Consider the following 22,328-nt stretch of genomic DNA (forward strand, 5'->3'; position numbering starts at 1 on the left):
CAGGTGGATTTTCCAGAAGAAAGCAATGTCTTGCTGCAAGCTCAATGCTGGGAGAATTAGAAGATATGGATTTTAAGGAGCTATGAGCTGAAGCAAACAGCCATATCAGACCACCAAGCGTGCCAGGAACCTCCCTGTACAGAAAGCAGCATTACTCCACAAGATGGATAACAGACAGAAAATATGGGACAGGACACAAGGAAGGGGAAGGTAGACATACTCTTCATACTAATTTTATAAATAAAGAGAATTTAACAGCACAGCAAACCAATAATTTAGCAAATCTGTCTTCTCCAAGCACATACTATGAAATATTTCTCACGCGCACGCCCGCAGCCACATAATACCAGCCAGCAGTTGAAATCATTTTTTAATAATTAGTTTAAGGTTTTTTTTTTTTTTGGGGGGGGGGTCATCATAACAAACGATCATATATGCTTGTACTCATTATCAAATATCAAATTCTCTCATTTAAGCCAGGCACTGAAAACTAGCACCATCAAGTACACAACTTTCAAATTTGCAAGTTAATTTTATTTCAATCCCTTCCTTATGTGTCATCAATAAATTCAGACTGAATGGACGGACTGATATCTGTTACAAGTCACCGAAACCTCTGCAAGCAATGTGCTAATTTTCAAGCATCCAGGCATCCCACTTACCAATGCCATCACAGGATTGCCCACTTCCGCAAATGACAAGGGCCCTTCAGGTCCAGGAGAATAACCGATAGCTTCAAATGCTTCCCCAAGAGCCTTTAGAACAAAGCCGTCACTAGCTTCCTGTCCAAGTTTCACTTCAGCAGCATTTTCTGGTTTGCCATTTCCCTCACTAATTTTCTCATTGCTGCCATTTTCTGGCATTAGGGTCTCTTGATCAACTTTTACTTTATTAGCATCTTCAGCCTTTAAAGTTTCATCGCATGGGGTCAGGACTTGTCCATCACCATTACTGGTCTTACGTTCAAGAGTTTCTGATGCATCTTTGACAATAGATGAATCATTTTTAGCTGCAGCTGGATCAGCAGTTTCTCTACAATTGGCAGCAACAACATCACTATCAACAAAAGCTTCTTCAATTGGCATTTGAACAAAGTGTAATATACATTGAGCTTTTGTTTTCGTTGCAACATGCTCAGCAATTTCATTCCAATTTTCTTTATAGAGTTCTAATGCTTCAAGAAGCAAGAGGGTCTCCTGATCAGTCCACTTTCCACCACTAATCCCTTGGACTTCAGCTGGTTCCATAAGTATAAAATCCGTTGAAGACATACCAGAGCCAAACTTTCCATTACTAAAGCAATCAGTACATAGATCAAAATCTGCCTGTCAGAAGCAAATTAGAAAGTTATCAATCACCCTATTTTTTCACCAACATATTAAAATTAATCAAATAATTCAATACTTCGATAGTCAAACAGATTAAGTCTAACTAAAAGTCACAAACTTGAGTCATTCCGACAAGTTGAACAACCTTTAGAGCAACAACCATTTACACCATTTCAAAGAATGTACCCTCTTGCAAGTCAATAGAAATTCAAAAAGGCAAGTAGCCTTTCCAAGCTGTTGGATGTGACTGTCATCATTATAACATTTTCTGCTCACACTCCACGCCTTCTACTTATCCAGAACCATGTTGTGTCACAGGAGTATTATGCAAAAATATTTTCAAAAATCTAATTTGACGCAGAAGAGGTGGTAAAATGATTCCATGCGTCATAATTTTGTAACTTAAAAATAAACCGAAGAGGGCTTCTTGGAGCAAAGTTTGGCAACCATTTCAATCCTCACAGTTGGAGGTAATTTCAACAAACTACACCAAACAATGTAGATAATTAAACACCTCTTAAAGCAGCAGACTAGGAACAGAAACTCAAATTTAAACTATAATAAGATCAAGCCCATTATGCGCGCGCATGGCGGACACACACACACAAAAAAGATTAAGCCCATTAATATATTTAGAGTCCTTAAAACGTAGCTAAAACAATGCAATTCAATGACATGGGTAAAACCTGCTTCTGGCAATGGTAGCGTTTGCGCGAACAATCAGCTGAACAGGAGTTGCAGTGGTACTCAACTGCTGGCCCCTCCTGTTTCACCAACTCTTCAGCAAATGTTGATTCAGGAAACAAGCCAGATGGCATATCTTGAGTCATTTGGTTGGTCTTTGGAACAACACGCGGACATAATTGCACAGTTTCGAAGTGATACAATTTTTCAACCAAGGACTGCTTTTCTGCTTGCCCATCATCATCAGTGCCGACAACAGCATTGTCCGTAGATGGAAATGGATGGAAATTAATTAAACCCCAATGGTCCAGAAACTCCATTACCTCTTGCCTGGCATCCAAATCTCCAACATTAAGCTCAGACAAGTCTTTCAGCTCAATATGAGCATTTGGGTTTGCATGAAACTTCTTCATAATCCAGTTCCGTATCTCCATATAAATATCAGGAGTCCGATTTTCAGTTTTCCCATTAAAGAAAGAAGGTAATGCATTCTTCTCTATTGAATGGATATCCGTCCACGAAAACCAACCTGAAAGTCAATTCCAGAGGTAAAATGGTTTGATTGAAGAAAGCTGTTGTCAGACTTAAGATTGAAACTTAGAGTACTTAACTTTTTTAGTTTTTAAGAGGTTGATCTTGGGTGTGGGGGGAGGGGTTGACCAACATAACTTCATGAAACAGCTTGAATCAAGGAAAGTAACCAGACAAGATAAACCTTTTTAAAAGAATAAATCACTTTTTGAAGATTTAGGAGTGAACAAAAGATAAATAAGGATTTTCAAGGATACAGTTAACAAGATCACCAATACATCGTTGCACGATGAAACATTTTAGCCACAACAAAATTCTCATAGCAAAACTATTCACATTTCTAGGTTTTGCAGGAAATTCTGATGATTTTGCAGTGCCTAGACTTCCATTCTAGATCTTACAAGGTTCTGAAAAGAAACCCAAAAATAGTCCTCAAACTTGTATACAAATATATATATATATATATAGTAGAAAAGGGTAATTTTAGAAGCTAGTCCACTCATCCGGTCAATAACTCAATATAAGGATTCCAAACAACCACAATAATTTGGAACCAAAGCTCCAAAAGTAACAGGATAAAAAGATTTCATAACCATCCCTTAAAGCATGGGCTGATCTAGTGTTATGTATACTGCACAAAACCATTTAATGAACTCTGCAAAAATAAAATTAACAAATATCAATTTTTCCCAACATCCACTCCGCGCTTTTTTTAATAATACTATAACGCTGGCATGATAAAGGTGGGAAGATGAGAATGCTTCAACCGGACAAACGTATTTATTGTTGCATATAAAATGTGGCCTCCGGAGGTAGAATGAACAACGGTCTACTATGGCAAACTGCCAGAGGCAAGCATGACTAGACTGGAAAAAGCCTATCGCAAGCACTAAGCAGCATACTAGACAGAGCCAGCCGCAAACCAGCTCAGTCGAGTTCAGTTGAAATATTCGTCAATGGAACACCAAAGAATTCAAAGCATAGATAATCAACATCGTCCAATTTCCAGTATCTAATGAAGAAGAATCCTAAGAGGTCCTAAAGCTACACATAAACAAACTAGGGTTCCACAAAAGACACATGGGCTCACCACAATGACTCGGAACTACATGAGCATTGGCACCACGAGATCTGATAGCTTCGAATTCAGTTTCGATCGCAGCTTCCAGAGCCTCCCACTCACGCTCCTTCTTAATATCCTCCGCATGCGCGCCTGAGTCTCTACCCAAAGCCTCAGACGTCACCGCATGCTGTGAGTGCTTCGCAGCGCCAGCAGCAGAGCCGCCGCCACCAGCTACCAAGGCTGAAGAGGAGGGGGTGGCCTGGTTGCTCGGGATTTGACGAGCCCGGGTCAAGGGGCCATTGTGTAAGGGAGGAGTATGAGCAGGCAAAGCCTTCTCGCGAGTTACACGTTTCGAGGGCGTGGGCGTGGAATTCGAGGAGCCGAGAGTATTAACCTTTCTTTTTAACCCTCCGGAGCGGCGGCGGGAGGAAGTCGACTCGGATGCCGGCGAATCGACGTTGGACGACGGTTGAACGGCAGCTTCGCGGTGTTTCTCCTCCATCGCGACGCTCCTCTGAGAAAGGGGGATATGATTCAGTGTGACTGTGCTTGGTCTTCAAAGACGTACGTCGTCGTCATATCGTGGATTGCTACTTCCAGAGCTTCTTCCACTCTCAGTGCTTTCAGGCTTTCATCTTTTCAGGCTTTCCCTGGTAGCAGCCGATTTAATCCCGTGTGGCGCTCGTCCGCGGTACAGAGCTGCGCCCTTCTTTCGTATTGGTGGACGGTGGTGGTAGTCAAATTAATTTTAACTAAATTGATCCTCATGCTTAACATTATTTTTCTTCCGAACAGCTTAGCATGTTTATTAAAGGCGACTTATATCATACTCTCTCCGTTTCTTATTATAAGAGACATTTGATGCTTATGACATGTTCCTATATATAAGAGACACTTACAAGTTGTCTCTACTTTTTTGTGTTGATTTACTATTTTACCCATATTTATTATCTCCAACTCACACTCTCTCTCCCTCCCACTTCTCTTTTTTTAATAATTTAATTGTTCTCTCTCATGCTCTCTCTCCTTATTAATGAGGGCATTTTGGAAAAAATTATACTTTTTACACATTAATTGTTCTTAACTAATTTTAACTGTTTTTTTTATCAACGTACTTCGGTTATTTGTTTCTTATAATAAGAAACGAAGGGAGTATTATAGAAGAGACTGTGAGTTTTATGTCCCAAAAAGAGCGCGCGAGTCCTCTTTTCTATGGGGAGAGAGGGTTAAGCTATCCAAAGCAAGTATTCATTATAATTCAACTGTTACAGATTAATTTTTAAAATTACTTACAGCTTAATTATTGTTATGTTTAATTTTAACTTATTTTAACGATTATGTACCATGCGAAGCAGCATACGAAAAAAGGTTTAATTTTGCAAAACACAAAAATAACGCTACAAAGTTAGGATTGGATCATACATCATTAGCCACATATCCTATAACCCTCAATTAAGACCCCAAAAAAAAAAAATGATCCTCCATATAAGGGTCTTCTTTTTTAAGTTAGGATTGGGATCTGTTTCTTTTTTTTTTGTTAAAACAGAGGTATCTTTCTATTCAAGATAATCCTATTTGAGGTATCTCGGGATACTGAATGTGGACATATCTCCCAATAGAAATTCGAATCTTAATTCGTCATATTGTGAAGGATTAACCCTTTTCACTAAACCTAATTATTATTATTGGGATCTGTCTTGCAATGTCACTGTGTTCCCACGTATTTGCTTGAGTGGAAGATGAAGCGCCTAATAAAAGATGCAAGAGCTTGGATCATTCATCATGAGTGGGCTTTCGAAGTTGGGGTGGGTCTTGCATTGTTTATGGGTTTCCATCACTTGTATCCAACATGAAACTCCACATCCTCCCAGAAGTTGCTCGACCTAAAGATGATCAGCATCGTTCCGCGAAACATCTCTTCTTCTTGTTGGGCTCGTAAGTTTGATCCTGCTCAGCTCACACGTTCTAATTTAACTAAAGTTGTAGCTAACTTAAAGACCCACATGACAAAATTGGTTCATAGCAATAATTCAGGTCCCAGCACGAAGAAATAACCAGGCCCAGAAAAGATATTGGAAATATCAGTGAGTGTTCTGGTTCCATTCAATGTTGCGACTTTAATATTGAAGTTGCCTATTCCTGTGTTTTATTACTACTGTAGAGGTCCAGTTATGTTACAACTGTCTTGGGCTTATCAGCTTGGCCGCAGAATCATGTTGGATTGATGATCCACGCGCTTGCTCATGTCAATTTCTTCACACGTAATTTGTTTTTCTGCTTTAGTGTATTTGCTGCTAATTGTTTTGCCTTCATTTTATATTTTGTCCAGAAAGTGCTTAATGAGTGACACATACATAAGAAGAAGTAATTATATCTTATATCGCTGGTAATTTGTTGTTTTTGTAAGACTGATTTCTGTACATTGATTTTTCTCAGAAACATAGTGATGTTTTTCTTTTTTGGCGCTCCTTTAGTCTTATTTATAAATAGAGCAAAGAAAAAAGATATTTTTTTATTTTATTTATAGGATACTAAGAGAAATTTTTCATGTGGATGTACAAATTTATCCTTTATTATTATTGTGTTGATTTTGTTTATCTGCGATATAATGAATAATAAATACGAATAAAATTAAAAACTTGTTAAATTTTAAATAAAAATTGACAAAGTTTAATATTTTTTTAACTTGTATGAAATATGTTTAAAATGATTTATAAATAAGATAATTAGAGTATATAAAAACACAGTAATTTGTAAAGTCTTTACGCTGCCCCTACCTTTTTCCCCCGTGTTTTCCGGGGACAGGGGAAGCGCCCGAGCCTGAAAATGAGTGACGTATTTGTTGCTTTCACCTCTCTCTTTCTCTCTTTGTCCGTTTTCTTCTTCTTGGGTTTTCGGCCCGTAAGTACAATTTCAATGCAATTGATTAGAACACATGGGTTGGTCTGGAATCTGGACATTCACACTGCTTTAATTTGTTCTTGCTTGGGCATGAAGCGACTCCCTTCCACTCACAAACAGCCTTCATGGGTGTGCTTGCTAACATTTTGTCTGTTTAAAAAATTACTTTGTATTTTCTTTTGCTTTTAAAAAAGAATAGAATTTAACCACAGATATCATTAAAAAATGAACTCGTCAAAATATAGTCCAATCCCGAACAATTCAAGTGTCCCAAGGTTCCCTTTGTTAGTCCTAAAGGCAACAAAAAAGTTTGATGACCTTAACTAAGAAGAAAGCTTTTAGTTACATATCGCCCTTTTGGCCCACTCATATGAATTGTGGGGGTAGGTGTTGACTTGGTTGGTGTTTCAAAAATTTTATGTATTAATAAATCCTACAACGTCAAATATTTAATAGAAAATCTTTTCTGTTATATTTATGCTCAACTAACAAGATATTACTCCTATATATACGAGTATTTCATTATATGTATATAAAGCTCTTATAAGCAAGTTACCCGGTTTCAGGTGAAGCAATGACACCCAAGTGGACATTCGTTTCTTTGTCTGTGGCTAAATAATAAATGGATTTTCTTAGGCTGCAGCTAAATAACAGATTGGTAATCTAAGAGGAAGAAGAAGAAAGTCAAGGGACGCGAGGAGCATCAAGCCTAGCCTATCCCTAACATAGATGAGTTCCCAAGGTATATAAATCGCTTTGGCCGAAAATATATATATATATTTATATATAAATCGCGACCCACGTAGGCATGTATAAACTTGCAAGACTCAACTTTTTCTACCGAAAAAATAAAACACTAAAACTCACGAAACTAATGTTTCGACTAATATAAGTGTGTTTTTCCTATTTTAAAGTGTTTTTTTTTTTGCGTTGGTTAAAAAAAAGTGATTTTTATTGCATGGAATAAATATGTAAGAACTGACCAGAGTTTTATCTCATACTCTTTGTAGTTCCTATTATAAGCCATTTATAACCAATTCAATCATGCCAATAAAAATAGCTAAAAATATTAAATTTGTCATAAAATTCAAATAATTTTTAATATTATTGTTTTTTTTTGCCATTCAATATTATCCTTATTAATTACATTAAACTTTAACATCATATTAATTTTTATTATCTCACTATATCTTTATTAAATATGAGCATATATGATTAAAAAAAGTATTTGATGATTATTAAAACTAAGCAAATATCCTACACAAAGGATCAAAAATACTAATCAGCTGATGACTTGATGTCTTATCCAGACAAGGGGGTGGAGAGTAAAAACATACTCCTTCATCTCTTATTATGAGATCCACTTAACTATATTACGTGGTTTAAAAACTGTTACAATTAATTAAAAGTAATAAATATGTTGAAAATATACTTTTTTTCCAAATATACCCCTATTTACTAGTGGGTAGGTGTGAGTGAGAAAAAATGTATGGGAAAAAGATAATGAGAGAGAGTATATTAATTAAGGATAAAGTGGGTAAAAATACATTTATTGCTTAGAAAAATTTAAAGAAGATCTTATAAATAGGGACAAACTAATTAAAAAAATTAGATTTTATTATAAAAGACAGAAGAATAAGGACTTATTTAAGTAATCATCACAGGGATCGTCAAACCAGCATTCAGTACCTCATGTTTTCCCCTATTTAATAGGAACTAATAAGTGCAGTCAATTGAATGTGTGGCTAATTCTGAGAAAGTATTGCAAATTTTTTATACCTTAGTTACAAATAATAAATATGCCTACTTTTTTTAATGTGTATGAATGGGTAAGAAGGTCATAGATGGAGGGAGTAATAATTCTGACTTAATTTAAAAATAAATAAATATAAAAGAATCACCCCAATGTCTGTCTCTCACAGAAAAGCTGTTTTATATGCTTTACATATTTTACAATACTTGTCAATTTTAGATTCCAATAATGCACTAAATTTTTTTATTTCCAGATTTGCTCCCCTGTTAGTTAAAGATTTCAATAATGCATTAAATTTTTGGCCAAAAAAATAATGCATTAAATTAGGAGTGGTATTTATTTAAAGAAGACTGAGAGCATTTCTATAAAAAAAAAATATTCTACCTCTTATTCTAAATAGGTATGCTTCTATATTTCTGTTTGGTTGTGCTCTCCCACTCTCTATCCAAAAATAAGGATATATTTTTTAAAAATATTATTTTGTTCATACTTATTACCATTAACTATTTTTAACCACCTTATCATAGTCATATACATAATTTATTTACTTTTTTTCCAGAACCTAAATTTATTTACTCGTATCCTATATATAAAAGATCAAAAGAGTAATAAATTTATTTTATAAAACCTGATGTTATTTAATGATTTTCCTGATCTCCACAAAACTTATTTTGGTGACGTTTCTCAGAATCGAAAGGTCGAAGCCTAGACTGATGGATGTAGGAATTGGATTGACTTGCTTGTATAGGCGCCACCTGAATTTCCGTCTTTCTATCTCTTTTCAACTGTATCTCTTATTGGCTGGTCGAGTAAATGAATGGATCCAAAAAACCCCTTGCGTAATTTTTAATGATCTGAACCTCGAATGGGTGAAAAGGAACAAGACAAGATTAGATTCCTATGAATATTGTGCAGAATCAGAAAACAAGCACCAGAAGCAGAGGATGTTTATCCATTAAAATTCATTAATAACTCTCTCTCTCTCTCTCTTCCCTGCAAAACAAACTTCAATGAAAACACTAGTTGACTATTAATTCCCACTATTCCAACAAACATAACGGAGTATTGTAGAAGCTATGGTCCCTTTCATTAATTTATTGAGCCAACTTCTCTTCTTCAAGCTTCTCCCCAAAAGCCTTATCCTTCATCTTCTTCTCGTCTTGATGAGATTCCACATGGTGGCTGTGATATATAATGACGTTAGGCTTCACATCGAAGTCCTTAACGAAAAGATCTTTGTCTGCATCAGACACAGACGGCTGATCCTGAAGAACAAGATCTTTGATCAGTTCAGGCATGGGCAGTCCCTTCATCTTCTTCTCCCAGTAGGCTTCGAGATCTTTTCTGGCATGGCTAGGGCTAGAAACCTGCAGAGATATTCAAAGAGAAAAAGAATCGATCGAGAGGTTTATATATATGTATGGCGGAGAAAACTGAAAGAGGAAAATAGTGGATTTTGCAGAGAGAAGAAGAAGAGGATTAATTACCAGAAGAAGAAGGGAGAGTATGAAGACGAAGGAGAAAGCGGGCTTCATCTTTGGTGTGATTCTGATTGGTGTATTTCCAAAGGGGTCAAGTAACCCTTCGCAAATTTATAGGAATTAGGAAACCTCTCTCTCATGCTTGCGTTATAGCTGTAAAGTGATTCATCATCAACCTTCGCCGCACATCGTTTTGACGCCTGGATGCCTTACTCAAAAATAGAAAATTATTAATTGGAAAATATCAATAATATTCATTCAGCTTTTTTCATCAAATTGATTAGGTTGGTGTTATGGGTGGCAGATATATACTCTACTTTTTATGTAAGCAATTGAATTGAATTCAATCCTTGTTTTTACGCATGAAGCATATTTTTATTTTTTTAGTTTAAAAAGTCTGCTATTTGTATAAGATAGCTTGGTTTTCAGGTAAATAATTAATCGTATCATTATTAAAAAAATCTGACAAATGCCGCTCATTTCAATCTATATTAGTACCTCCGGTCCTAATTATAAGACTTTATTTATAGTCTACAAACATGATCTTATAGTTAGAACCGGAGGTAGTATATGACTCTCTTAGTTTACAATAAAAAATAAAAATAAAAATACGTTTAGGTTTGAAATCTTTAATTTAGACTTTCAAATATTTAAACCCTAATTTTAAGGCGTAATTTATTTTGTTATTTATAAAAAAAAATTAAATGAATATTTGTGTGATTAGAAATTTTCAAAATTTTTAACACCTAATTATGTTGGAAGCATAAGAGGACAATAAGAAGCTTTGTTTATACCAAAAGCATTAAATATTATGTTCTATTGGGTAATAATAAACTCCTTAAATATACCGTTACTCAAAGGATTTTGTTTAATAACTTTCTTTATACCATTCTTCATGGTGTTTAAGACCATTTATGGAATTAAAATCCTTCTTGCTATCGTTTTATTGATTTTTTTGTACATGGATATACTATTTAAACAATTTTTTTCATCTCATCCTACATTAACTCTTATACATATATGTATATATATAATTATGAATTTTATTGTTTTTGTAATTAAATGGCTATGCATCCGTATCTATGTGCTCTCGCCGAATATTTTGCTCTTATCCTCCATCAAATTCAGCACAATGCGCTGGGGGAAAAATTGGGCCTGCTTGGCATTTTTGTGGAAACTACTGATATATTAATTACCTATATGATTTGTTCTTTGTTATAAATTTTATGTAATACTATCTCTGGTTCTTAATATAATATTTTATTTTATTTTTATTTTGATCCTAAATATAAGATCCCAATCTAATTTGTCTCTTATATTTATACTTTTTTTTCTCAAGATAATCCTTCTAATAATAATAGTTCTAGCCAATACACTTGATTAGCAAGGATATTTGAAAAAATACAATACCTATTTATTATAAATAACTAATTTAACTTCTTTTCTTAATCTCCTCAAATTAATTAACTAGCTCTTATAATTAGAACCGGAGGTAGTATAGTTTATTGTTTTTTCCGCCGAAACTTAGCATACTTGTTATGCAATGCATATCATCTAAGATTTGAAATGCTACTTTCGACAAGTTGTGAGCAATATAGTAACCATATATTTTATGGAAGAAAGTGAAAACTGAAAGTTATGAAATGAAAGAGAAATCAATATATTAACATCATAATAAAATGTAATATTTACAATACCAAATTATAAATAAAGTAATTTAATTTCCAAACTCAAATACTCATAATAATTTAATGCATTAACAAAACGGAAAACGTGGGTTGGTTGCCAGGGAAAGGGGGGAAGAGGAGAAGAGATCGGTGGCCGGTGGAGGCTGTCAGAGAAGGGTCAGTTCACTTCAATAAAAAAATGGAAAAATTTTGAAAAAAAAAAAGGGCCAAAAAAAAGGGGAAGAAAGAAACAAAACTGTTGTGGGATGAATTCAATCTTACGACACCACAAGGGACAAGCCCTAGAGTTGACCTTATCAAAAAAAGACAACTCTTTTGTGCGCGTGTTTGTGTGGATTTAGATTAGATTCCCCAAGTTGTTATTAATTATACTACTATCTCCTGTACTTTGATACTCCTCCGGTCCTTAATATAATATCTATTTAGTTAATTTGATTAGATTAAGAAAGTTAGATAAATTAGTTAATTATAAGAAATGTAACACGTTTTTCCTAAAATACCATAATTATTTTTTTTAATACCTCCTCTCCCTCTTCTACTTGATTATGGTTGAGAGAGTATCCATAGGAATAATTTAGAAAAAAAATTGATAAATATGAGAAGTGGGTCTTATATTTAGGACTAAAACCAACTCAACAATTGGATCCTATATTAAAGACCGGAGGAGTATAAGATTTTATTTAACTTTTATCTTGATTTAAGGTATAAGACTCCAATCTATTTTGTATCTCATATTTAACTCTTTTTTTTCAAGATAGTCTTTTTAGTAATGTTAATTCTAAGTTTATAATCAATAAACTTGATGATCAAAGATATTTTAGGAAAGCCAATACATAGTTATTACAAATAACTAACTTAACTTACTTCCTTAATCTACTCAAATTAGTTAACTAGCTCTTATATTTAGAAAATGAGGTAGTATTAAATTATCATCCAATAAAAAGAATCACAAACTTATTTTTAAAAAAATCAATAAAACTATTCACTTCAACTCCTCCAAATATAATGTCTCTCTATTGAAGAAATCTAAATCTGCGCTTGTACTGAGTATATATCAGCGTTATTTTTTAAATTTTTTATCGATATATTGATTCCCCTTCCTAATAATTCTTGTTGGCAGTCACTGTATAATATGCTAAAAGTAGAGAGGGCAAATAGATTCTTCTTTTCTTACTTCTTATTATAAATAATAAAATAATGAACTCCGTTTATTATATATCATAAAATAAAATTATAATTTGCGTCGGTTATTAAGAAAATGGTATTTTCTTAATGATAATTATACCACTCTTCGAGATGACGTTGACATTGTTTTGAATGTTGAAAAATAAACGAAAGAGCATTGCATGAATATGATTCGCTACAATGACAAGCAACATGCTCATCATTTAGTCTCATAGATGGAGCCAAATATGTGGCTATAAATAAATCTGGGGTTTGACTTCACAATATTAATTATTAATTATTGTAACTCATAAAAATAAAACCACACAGTTTTTATAGGCACATAATACACATAAATTTCAATCATTAATTAAAATTTCTTTCAATTATCACCTTAATTTTTTAAGTGCTGACTCAATACTTTCAATTTTTTAATTATTGAATTAGAAAATTAAAGAGATTAGGTTATTTTGAGTCCGAGTTTAAGAATTGAATTGATAATTAAAAAAATTCAGGACCAAAATTGTATTTTACAGATATTTATTATGAAACCTTCATATATCTGAAGGTATTTTAACTAGTAACACTTCTTTTTTTAATTCAATTTTAAAACTTCATAGTCCTCTCCTCCGGGTTGTTCTAGATGGAGAATATGCGGCCAAAATAGAATCACTTTATGGGAGGCTGCGAGTGATTCCGATATCTTATATGTTTGGAGTTGGAGAACAAAATAATAGTCACTTTGAAATTTTAGTTAAATTTAAGAATAATAATTAATTATAGGCCATAACAAAATATCAATTATAGTTCTTATTTTCATCCGAGACATTAATAGTATATTTTAACATTGGCAGAAATTAATCTGCGTTAAACTATTATTATTTTATTTATTATTAAAATTCAGGCCACGTTAAGGTTCTAGATGAGATTGGAGATGGCTGGTCCTCCTTTATGAGATGGGAACTCACAAGTTCTTCCCTAGAGGTGTAAGATGGGTCGTCATGCTGACATACCAACAAGGAAAATGCAGATGGTCGTTACACTTCTAATATTATTCAGTCAAAAACTTGAAAATGAATTTAAAATTACTAAATATTAAATATTTTTTTAATAAAAATATATTTTTATTTATAAGTTTAGTATTGTCAAAACTTATTAAAATGTTTTGGATTCTCCATTTCCCCCCTAAATTAATATCTATCATTATCTTACCTGTGAATGGAAACTGAACCCTTAATAATATTTCATGACATATTTTTGACCTTTTTTGGTCAATATTTTTTTATTCAAAAAAATTAAATAAATTGAATGTTGAAAGCTGATAAAGATTAAAATATATATTTCAGATTTAAATAACACTTATAAAATTATTTATAAATCACCCCCTCAAATCAATCTCCTTTTTTTCTTTTGGCTTTTTTTTTCCCCTTCCACTAGCGAGTAGTTGCATTAGTACGTTACATGTACCGCACTTAGTCAATATTCCATATTGATAGTGCGAGTATAAAAAATGGTGGTATTCAAAGTTGCCAGATTACGGTCGCCTGATATGAATCCAGAAGAATGGATTTTTCTTTTTTATATAGATATACATATGCATTGATGATTGATTGTTGATTGTGATACGGTTATATATTTTCCAATAAATAACAAACATATACAGTATACAGTTTTTATGACTTGCCATTACAATATTGAAAATCGTGGTACATATTTGATTCGAAATAATCAATCGTTAATAAATCTACAAAAAATTTTGAAAAAATATGTATTATTTATAAGTCAGAAATAATAAGTTTATCGAAAATTAGATAATAATATGTATGAAAAAACTTACACACTTCATTCCAATCTCATTTGCAAGAATCACGTAATTTTATATATTATTTGCTGAACAGAAGTCACGCACTTCTTGTTATTGTTATTTATTAAAATGCGTTTATACTCTTTAAATTCACATATAAACACTTGTAAGTTTTTGTAAGGATTTTTATAATATAAATTGGGGTTTATAAATTTTCATATAAATATTTCTTATTTTAATATTGTTAGTTATTAAAATGTTTACGTATACATGTAAAATCTATAAAATATTAAAATTTTTTAGTCTACTATTATTAGTTGTTAAAATATGTGCGTGCTTGTAAATTTATGCATGAACTTGGCCTAATAAATATACTGTTCATTTTTCATTTAAAAGTACAACATTATTAAAATATTATTTAAAAAAAGGGCCAAGCATGAGATTCTAAGCTGGTCAAAAAAAAAAAAAAAGCATGAGATTCTAAGAATACAAGAAAGAAAACTTTGTCGATTCAGTGGGAGGTGCTGCCCCTCGATTATGGCGCTCTGTAATCCATGGGTGGATCTGATATATTCGGTCCAACACTATGTCGGTCCTTTATTTAATTAATTAATTAATTTTATTTGACTATTTCGTTTTTTTCCCTCTAATACCATCGTTTATACTAGTATTTGAATTCATATATAGTATTCATGTTTTAATTTTCTTCATTAGTACAAAAATAATTTTTACTTGGAAAAAAAAAAGAGATACACAAACGTAAGACATTTTTTGTAGAATAACTTGGAATAAAAATGTTTTTATGCATCATATGAAATGAATACAATAGAACCAAAAAAAAAAGGTTAGACAGAGATACAACCGCAGGTATCAACGGGGATTAGGTCTAGCGGAAGGGGTTAGTTTCTCACAATGTGGTAAACCAAGATTTGAATCTCCGTTGGGAGAGATATCCACATTTAGTACTTGATAGTATCTCGAATATGATTGCTTCCAATAAAAAGATATCTATACTCTGGGAAGGAAAAAAAAAAAAGACAATCGCAGATGGGAGATAGGAATAAAAGAAATTGCCACAACGGTGGGTTGACTTTTCTTATTTTTTTTAAAATTTTTTAAAAGTTTTAATAAAGCCGACTTCAAAAGGTGCATCACCAAAAATAATGACGATGACAAGTTTATTTATTTAAATTATATACATATATATTTTTAAAAAAAGGTTGTCTGTGTTGCTTATGGGCTGAATCATAGGATGTAATGCCTATTATAGTACAGGCTTTATATTTAGAATGGTGGGTTGTGATCTACCTGGCCCTCTCAAAAGTCCACTCCTTTTCTTAGTCAACCTACCTTAGTGCCTACTTGTCCTCCTAACAATCCATCATTTTACTTTCTATTTATTTATTAAATTAAATGTTGTGTTTTCTTCATCATATGTAGTATAATGCAATCAATTAGGCAATAGACCTTTTTTTGTTTTATACTTTACATACAAATATCTAAAACTAACTCCGGAAGTTTAATCCAACAAGTTCATTACACCCATTAAAAAACTAATCACGTGATCTAACAAAGTTTAAGGTCGCTATTAAACATTTAGTTGTTAGCGAAATGTTGATTAAATAAAACAAAATAGCACAGATCCAACAATTAATAACAATAATAAAATTGTTGGTTTAAATAATTAAATCTAACAGTTTATTGGGTTGCACATGTGTGCGAGACGATAACTATTGAACGGGTTAAGCCTTTTTTTTTTTTTATTATTTAAATTAAAATAGTGATTATTATACGTTTAAATTAAAATTAAAAATTTATTATCTTCGAAAGAGATAGACATGATATTCATCTCCCGAACTTAACCACACAAAAAAAAAGGGACGCTGCTTGATCATTGAATATGTTACGGCCAAAAACAAAAGGATATCATTGAATATATACCCACTCCACTCCACACACACACACACCCCAAAAGGCACACTGCAATTATATTTTTGTTGTGGACAGATTAAACTTGTTTTTAATTAATGATACTATCTATTTAAGCTAAAACAAGTTGGAGCATTGAAACGTGGAAGCTGAGAATTTTGAATATCAACATCAAAATGTTAAAATACAAAGGAAATTAAAGCAGTGAGAATCAAACTTTAGAGAGAAAGCTAAAGTTGAGGGCTTTGTGCCTTCCACATTAAGTTTCAACTCAACTTTTGTGGGGATGATTATGAGTATAAGTGTGGAGGGAATGACAAGTTGGGTAGGCACAAGTCCAAAATGGGGTGATAGAGCATGTGATTCTGATATGATTTATAGTGAAAACACTATTCACTTTATCAAGTAGCTTCTCAAATCATCATGCATATATGGTTTACTCATACGCACGTGCTTGTGCACTTGGTGTTGTCTAGCTGTCTGGTTCATCCAAAGATATCAATAAAAATTGGAGAATAATCCAAGATTATCCCTTCTCTTTAGAAAACGTAACAGAGCAAAACATTTATGATTAATTCTTACGCGGAGTAATAAATTACTCCCCCTGTCTCTAGTTAAGAATGGGGTAGGTGTTGAATTTGATCAAAAATATAAAATCTCAATCTATTTTGTTTCTTTAGTCATTAGTTCGTAATTTAATCTCCAATATATCCCTATTGATTATACATATTAAAAAAGTTTTCGTTCAAGAGTTAATCATAATTAAAAATGATACTTCAAGAAAATGAATTTAACTAATTTTTTAATATATTAAGGATTGGGGTGATATCTTTGTTTTGTGTTGCAAAATTGGTAAAAAGGGAACTTGGCTTCCGTGGCAGAATTTAAAGCTGCATGCTTGAGATATCAATACACGTCTTGCTCAAAGGATATTATTACACAAGGCCAAATCACAGGCAATTTTTCTCAACCATGACTAATTAATTAAGTATTTAGCCTTTTAAATGTTAGGGCATCTATTTAAAAGATGGTGCCCGCCAAGTGATACTGGGGTTGATTTCAGGTAAATATATTTATTTGTTCATCCACATGTTGTGAGGCAGCGGTTTTCCTCTATATTATTGATATGTTTGTAGGCCAAGCAAATTAATTAAATTAAGTATGAAAACAATTAAAAATAAATACGAAAAAGATGAGTGATTGTGTGTATATCAAAGGTTGACACCTCATGTAATCATTTATTGTGTTTGTTTCAATACTTAGGGAACCAAACACGTCCTATCTCAACTGACGATTTATGTATATTTTAGACATCAACATATTGGAGATAAGAGAGAACGCATTTTTTTGGGGCGTATTTTGAGTGGGGAAAATGTAATTGGAGTGTTTAAAGATACTAAAAATATGCGCTGCCTTTTAAAGACGTATATATGAATATATGATACTGGAATATGAGACGCAATTATTTTGAAGGAAAGAATACTCCTAAAGAAAAATGTTCATATCTTGTTGGAATTCTTTTTTTTTTTTTCATGCTTGGTTGACCTGATCTGAAGATGTGACCCTTGGAAGCGAATGGTTGGTCACTTTGATTGGTATGTGTTTCATGTGAGATCTATAATGAACCACGACCTTCCCATTTGATAAAATTCCACATCTAGTGGACTTGTCACAGACAAATATTGTTCATGATTTAAAAAAAAAAAGTTAACTGGGAATTAAATTTGATCCAAAATTATAAGATTCTAATCCACTTTTGTTTCATAAATTTTTCATTTATTTAAACTAACTTATCTAACTTGTAATCTGATATATGATTTAATATCATATAGAAATATTTCGTATAAATCATGTTACATATGCTATAATTAATTAATTTTATTTGATTTTTTAATCTATTCAAACTAATTAAATACTCCTCTGGTCCTATTTATAGGGCAAAGAGAGAAGACATTTTTTGGTTTAATTTATAAAGTAGTGAGAGAAATTTTTTGTATGAAAAATTTTACCCCCCATTTATTATTATATAGATTTTGTTTATATGAGGTATAATATATATTAAATAGGAATAAAGTTGAAAAGTTGTTAAATTTTAAATGAGAGTTAATGAAATTTAAAGGTTTTATTGGTCTGTTTGAAGCATGCTAGAAGTACCTTATAAATATGATAAAAAAGTAACTTTCATGTTAAAGGTCAGAATTATAAGTGGGTGTGTGGAATTTGGAAAATTTATGGTGAGAAGCTAAGGGTTGAGAATGAGGAGAATGACAGAAGCTGTGACGAATGAAGATGGAACAGTGTAGGCCAACATTCTATGTTTCCCATGTTGTAGATGGGACACACAACAACAGAATAGTCAAAGGATTCCATTGAGCAGCTCTTTGAATTTGAGATATGGAGACGTGAATTCAGACAAATCTTGTTTAAATTTTAATACTTTAATGTTTATATGCTTGCCAGTAACCAAGGTGGCTGTTTTATTACTCATTTTTTAATTAATTAAATATTGAAGTTGTTATGTGAAGTGGGGTGCAAATTCCAAAGTGCAATTGGTACCTATTCTTTTTTGGAATTCTTTGTATGCATCCGTTCAAACTCAAAAATGTCCCATTTTCACACCTTGAAGCAACTGTTTATAGGCACAGATTCTTTCCATTCTCTGTCCACACCCATTTTCCTCCTTTAAAACTAGTAACATCCACTTTTGTGTTTAATCATGGACTCAGAATCTAAAGGATTGCTGTACATGCTTATATACGCCAAGAACAGTTCTAATCAATCACAACCGCTCAATTAGTCGTCCATTTTTGTATATGCTTATTAGAAAGCAACACATTTTTTGTAAGCTTAACAACAGGGTAAAGGTGATCTGCACCTTATCTTACACCTTATCTTACTGTCCAAGTGTGGTTAGTATCTTCATATTTTGTATGGTGCATCCGCTGCATCCTTATTTTATTTTTTTGGTGCATTCGGCATTCTAATGTTATTTTTAGAACATCCAACATCTTAGAGACTATAGTGATAGATGTAACTAAAAAATAACATCAAGATGTTAGATGCACTCGAAAAATAAAATCAGGGTGTTATGTGCATAATAAAAAAGATTAACGTAGTAGATGCATCTTAAAAATAAGATCATAATGTTTAATGCACCTTTGTCCTTAAAAATATCAATGATCATTTTCTAAGAATAACTCCATTTGTCCTTTTTTTATAAAATGTTTTCAATAGTTTTACACATATCACTAAAACGTAGTTATTCAATTAACAAGGCATAAAAGTAGCCTAACTTTTCATTTTGTTTTTTTTATCATATTCAATTAGTATAGGCTTGTTCTTAAAATTTACACTCTTGTTTAATATTTGCTGTATCTCATGACAACAAAGTTTACACAATAATAATAAAATTGTACATTTCCATGAAAAAATTAATATGGCTCATAAATACAACAACAAAAAATCTTCTCTCTATTTTAGAAATTGGATCAAAGGAATATAATTAACCCCTTATATTTAGACATAAAAAAGTTAATAATTTTATACCTAGTGACATAAAAGTTGCCTAATAAGAGGGAGACTGTGCGTTGTTTCCCGTTTGTATCCATCCCCCTTAATTTAAAAAAAAAAAACTCCTATAAAAAAAAAGGAAGGAGTATTAATGGAGCCACGAATGATTATAAACGAGGTCAAATACATAGTGGCGAAGTGTTGAAGATGCAGACTTGCAGGGCCTGGATCCATATTAAGAAGGGGGAAAAGGAAAAAAAAAATAAAGAGGAAAACGCTGAAACTGCTCTAACTTAAATGAAATTAATGGTATTGGCAAAAAAAGATAAATGAAATTAATGGAATAAAGTCAATTAATGCCGCAACCCTGCATCAAATCATCAGATAAAATTAAATAATTAATGAACAGGACGGCCACTTTAGCCTTCAAGATGCCTTTCTCTAGTACATATCTCTTCGCCTTCTCTTCATTTTCTGCAACTTGCCATAGATCTCAACTTCCAACACAAACACATGGAAACCAGGCTTGGACTGGCTTGTTGGAGCTTCCTCGTCGGTGCTCTTCTCTTGTTTATGGTATTAATTAATCTAAATTTCGTCAATCAATCACTTTTGTTTGACACACATTTTGTTTATCTATTTGTTGACTTTATTGATTTATGATGTAATTTTCAGTTTTTAGAGAGCCTCTGTTTCTGTTTCTGTTGATAGCTCGGATTACTACTGTGTCTGAATTTTCAGTTTCATTCTTTTTCCTTATTAAAATCTGCAGCTCGCATATGACGGTGGGACTAGAAATATAACAATAGCATTTGGGAGAGATGTTGAACTGAAAGAAGCATCAACTGATATGCAGAATCTTGAAACAGATGGCCATGTTCTTCCTAAAATTACTCAGGCTGGAAAAGAAGAACATAAAAAGATGAAGGGAAAGGATCACAATCATATGGACCCAGAACTGAATGTGTTTTTCACCCCAAATGATCTGAAAATAGGCAAGAAAATGCCAATCTATTTTGCCCAGAAAAACATTTCAGCTTCTCCGAAATTTCTTCCCAGAGAAGAATCTGACAAAATCCCTTTCTCATCCAAACACTTCCCTTCCCTCCTGAAAATTTTCTCTTTCCCCAAACACTCCCCTCAAGCCAAGGCCATGAAATACACACTCAAGCACTGTGAATTCCCACCCATGGAAGGCGAAACCAAGTTCTGTGCCACTTCCTTGGAATCCCTCCTTGACTCTACACGACAAATCTTCGGACCCAATTCTGAATTCTCAATGTTGTCCACAACCCACCTCACAAATTCCTCTGTTCCCTTACAAAACTACACAATTTCTCAAGTTAAGAACATCTCTGTCCCTAGAGTTATAGGGTGCCATCCTCTGCCATACCCTTATGCAGTTTTTTACTGCCATAGCCAACAGAGCGATACTTGTTTGTTTGTGATCATGCTTGAGGGTGAGGATGGAGCAAGAGTTAAAGCTCCTGCAATATGCCACATGGACACATCTATGTGGAACAAAGATCATGTGGCCTTCGATGTCCTTAAGGTTCAGCCTGGAACTTCCCCTGTCTGCCATTTCTTCCCTCCTGATAACCTTGTCTGGGTTCCTCTGTCTTCTGCTCTCTAATAAGTAATAACATTCACAGAATAGTGAGATTTAGATATGATATGTTAAGTTTGTGAGGAGTCTCTACATCTAGCGGAAAACTCTTCTTCTTACTTTTAAGTATAGTTTATAGATCATATGTTAGGCAGTGTTTCTTTAAAGTTGTTTGGTAAAACCACTGAAGCCTAGCTATCAGCTGTACGAGCTTCTGTGTTGATAAACTGCTAGTTTATGACAAACCTTTGTGCTGCCTATGAGACTAATTGATTTATTTGGAGAAATTAAGGAAGCTAAATCATCTTAAAGTATTTATATTTATCAAATTTTTTCAAACTAATTTACTATTTTTACAAATTGACATATAATCTAATGATGCACATAAATATTTTAAAGAGATTGGTAATTTAATAATTTACTTAATCTTTTTAAACTGGTCAATTGAGTCTTATAATAAGAACTTAAAATAATATTTAATTAACAAAATGCTAAAGAGCTGACTAGACTATTGTCCATATCACTTGGGTCTTCTTTGGTCTGCCTGGAAGAACATTTTTAATGGAATAAATATAAATATAGAAAATATATGTACAATATTCATCAAAATGAAAGCAAAATATTTTTTGCGATATGACAGAAAGAGAAGAATGCGAGCAATTAGATCTCCAGATTCCAAAAAATTATAATGAGTTTCAAGTAATACAAAGACAAATTCATTAATAGGACTAAAGCTTCTTCAGTGTCTAATTTTTTAATTCGTATAACTTTTAAATTAAATATATTACTATTTGAGAAAAACAACTCTTCGTTATTTAGGTCAACAAATATTAACGAAGCCTTATCTTCCATTATTAATTGCACAAAATAAAGAGATTGGTACAAT

At 32.7% G+C, this 22,328-nt stretch overlaps 3 protein-coding genes across 3 annotated transcripts; 1 reads left to right on the forward strand and 2 right to left on the reverse strand.

Moving 5' to 3' along the window:
* Positions 1-477: 477 nt before the first annotated feature.
* On the reverse strand, positions 478-4,237 carry LOC114730133 (SWI/SNF complex subunit SWI3D). Its single transcript, XM_028917155.1, has 3 exons — positions 3,634-4,237; positions 2,015-2,541; positions 478-1,325 (listed from the first exon to the last, which is right to left on the reverse strand). The coding sequence occupies exons 1-3, from the start codon at positions 4,106-4,108 to the stop codon at positions 570-572; spliced, it is 1,758 nt and encodes a 585-aa protein (XP_028772988.1). The 5' UTR covers positions 4,109-4,237; the 3' UTR covers positions 478-569.
* Positions 4,238-9,103: 4,866 nt separating this feature from the next.
* On the reverse strand, positions 9,104-9,826 carry LOC114730107 (uncharacterized). Its single transcript, XM_028917132.1, has 2 exons — positions 9,748-9,826; positions 9,104-9,627 (listed from the first exon to the last, which is right to left on the reverse strand). The coding sequence occupies exons 1-2, from the start codon at positions 9,793-9,795 to the stop codon at positions 9,355-9,357; spliced, it is 321 nt and encodes a 106-aa protein (XP_028772965.1). The 5' UTR covers positions 9,796-9,826; the 3' UTR covers positions 9,104-9,354.
* A 10,473-nt stretch (positions 9,827-20,299) lies between these two features.
* Positions 20,300-21,700, forward strand: LOC114730086 (BURP domain-containing protein BNM2A-like). The gene is made up of 2 exons (XM_028917114.1): positions 20,300-20,412; positions 20,609-21,700. Exons 1-2 carry the CDS (start codon positions 20,350-20,352, stop codon positions 21,467-21,469), a joined length of 924 nt encoding a protein of 307 aa, XP_028772947.1. The 5' UTR covers positions 20,300-20,349; the 3' UTR covers positions 21,470-21,700.
* Positions 21,701-22,328: the final 628 nt, after the last annotated feature.

Source organism: Neltuma alba, unplaced genomic scaffold, assembly GCF_004799145.2.
Source record: "Neltuma alba isolate B1F8T4 unplaced genomic scaffold, ASM479914v2 tig00002499_pilon, whole genome shotgun sequence".
Classification (NCBI taxonomy): Eukaryota; Viridiplantae; Streptophyta; class Magnoliopsida; order Fabales; family Fabaceae; genus Neltuma; species Neltuma alba.

Excerpts from the sequence above, each read along its gene's own strand:
- LOC114730133 (XM_028917155.1), bottom strand. The coding sequence starts at position 4,108 with ATGGAGGAGAAACACCGCGAAGCTGCCGTTCAACCGTCGTCCAACGTC. Across the intron at positions 2,542-3,633 it reads TGTAGTTCCGAGTCATTGTG|GTTGGTTTTCGTGGACGGAT; the intron begins GTGAGCCCATGT and ends ATTGACTTTCAG. Across the intron at positions 1,326-2,014 it reads GCTACCATTGCCAGAAGCAG|GCAGATTTTGATCTATGTAC; the intron begins GTTTTACCCATG and ends TGCTTCTGACAG.
- LOC114730107 (XM_028917132.1), bottom strand. The coding sequence starts at position 9,795 with ATGAAGCCCGCTTTCTCCTTCGTCTTCATACTCTCCCTTCTTCTTCTG. Across the intron at positions 9,628-9,747 it reads TACTCTCCCTTCTTCTTCTG|GTTTCTAGCCCTAGCCATGC; the intron begins GTAATTAATCCT and ends ATATCTCTGCAG.
- LOC114730086 (XM_028917114.1), top strand. The coding sequence starts at position 20,350 with ATGGAAACCAGGCTTGGACTGGCTTGTTGGAGCTTCCTCGTCGGTGCT. Across the intron at positions 20,413-20,608 it reads GTGCTCTTCTCTTGTTTATG|CTCGCATATGACGGTGGGAC; the intron begins GTATTAATTAAT and ends TAAAATCTGCAG.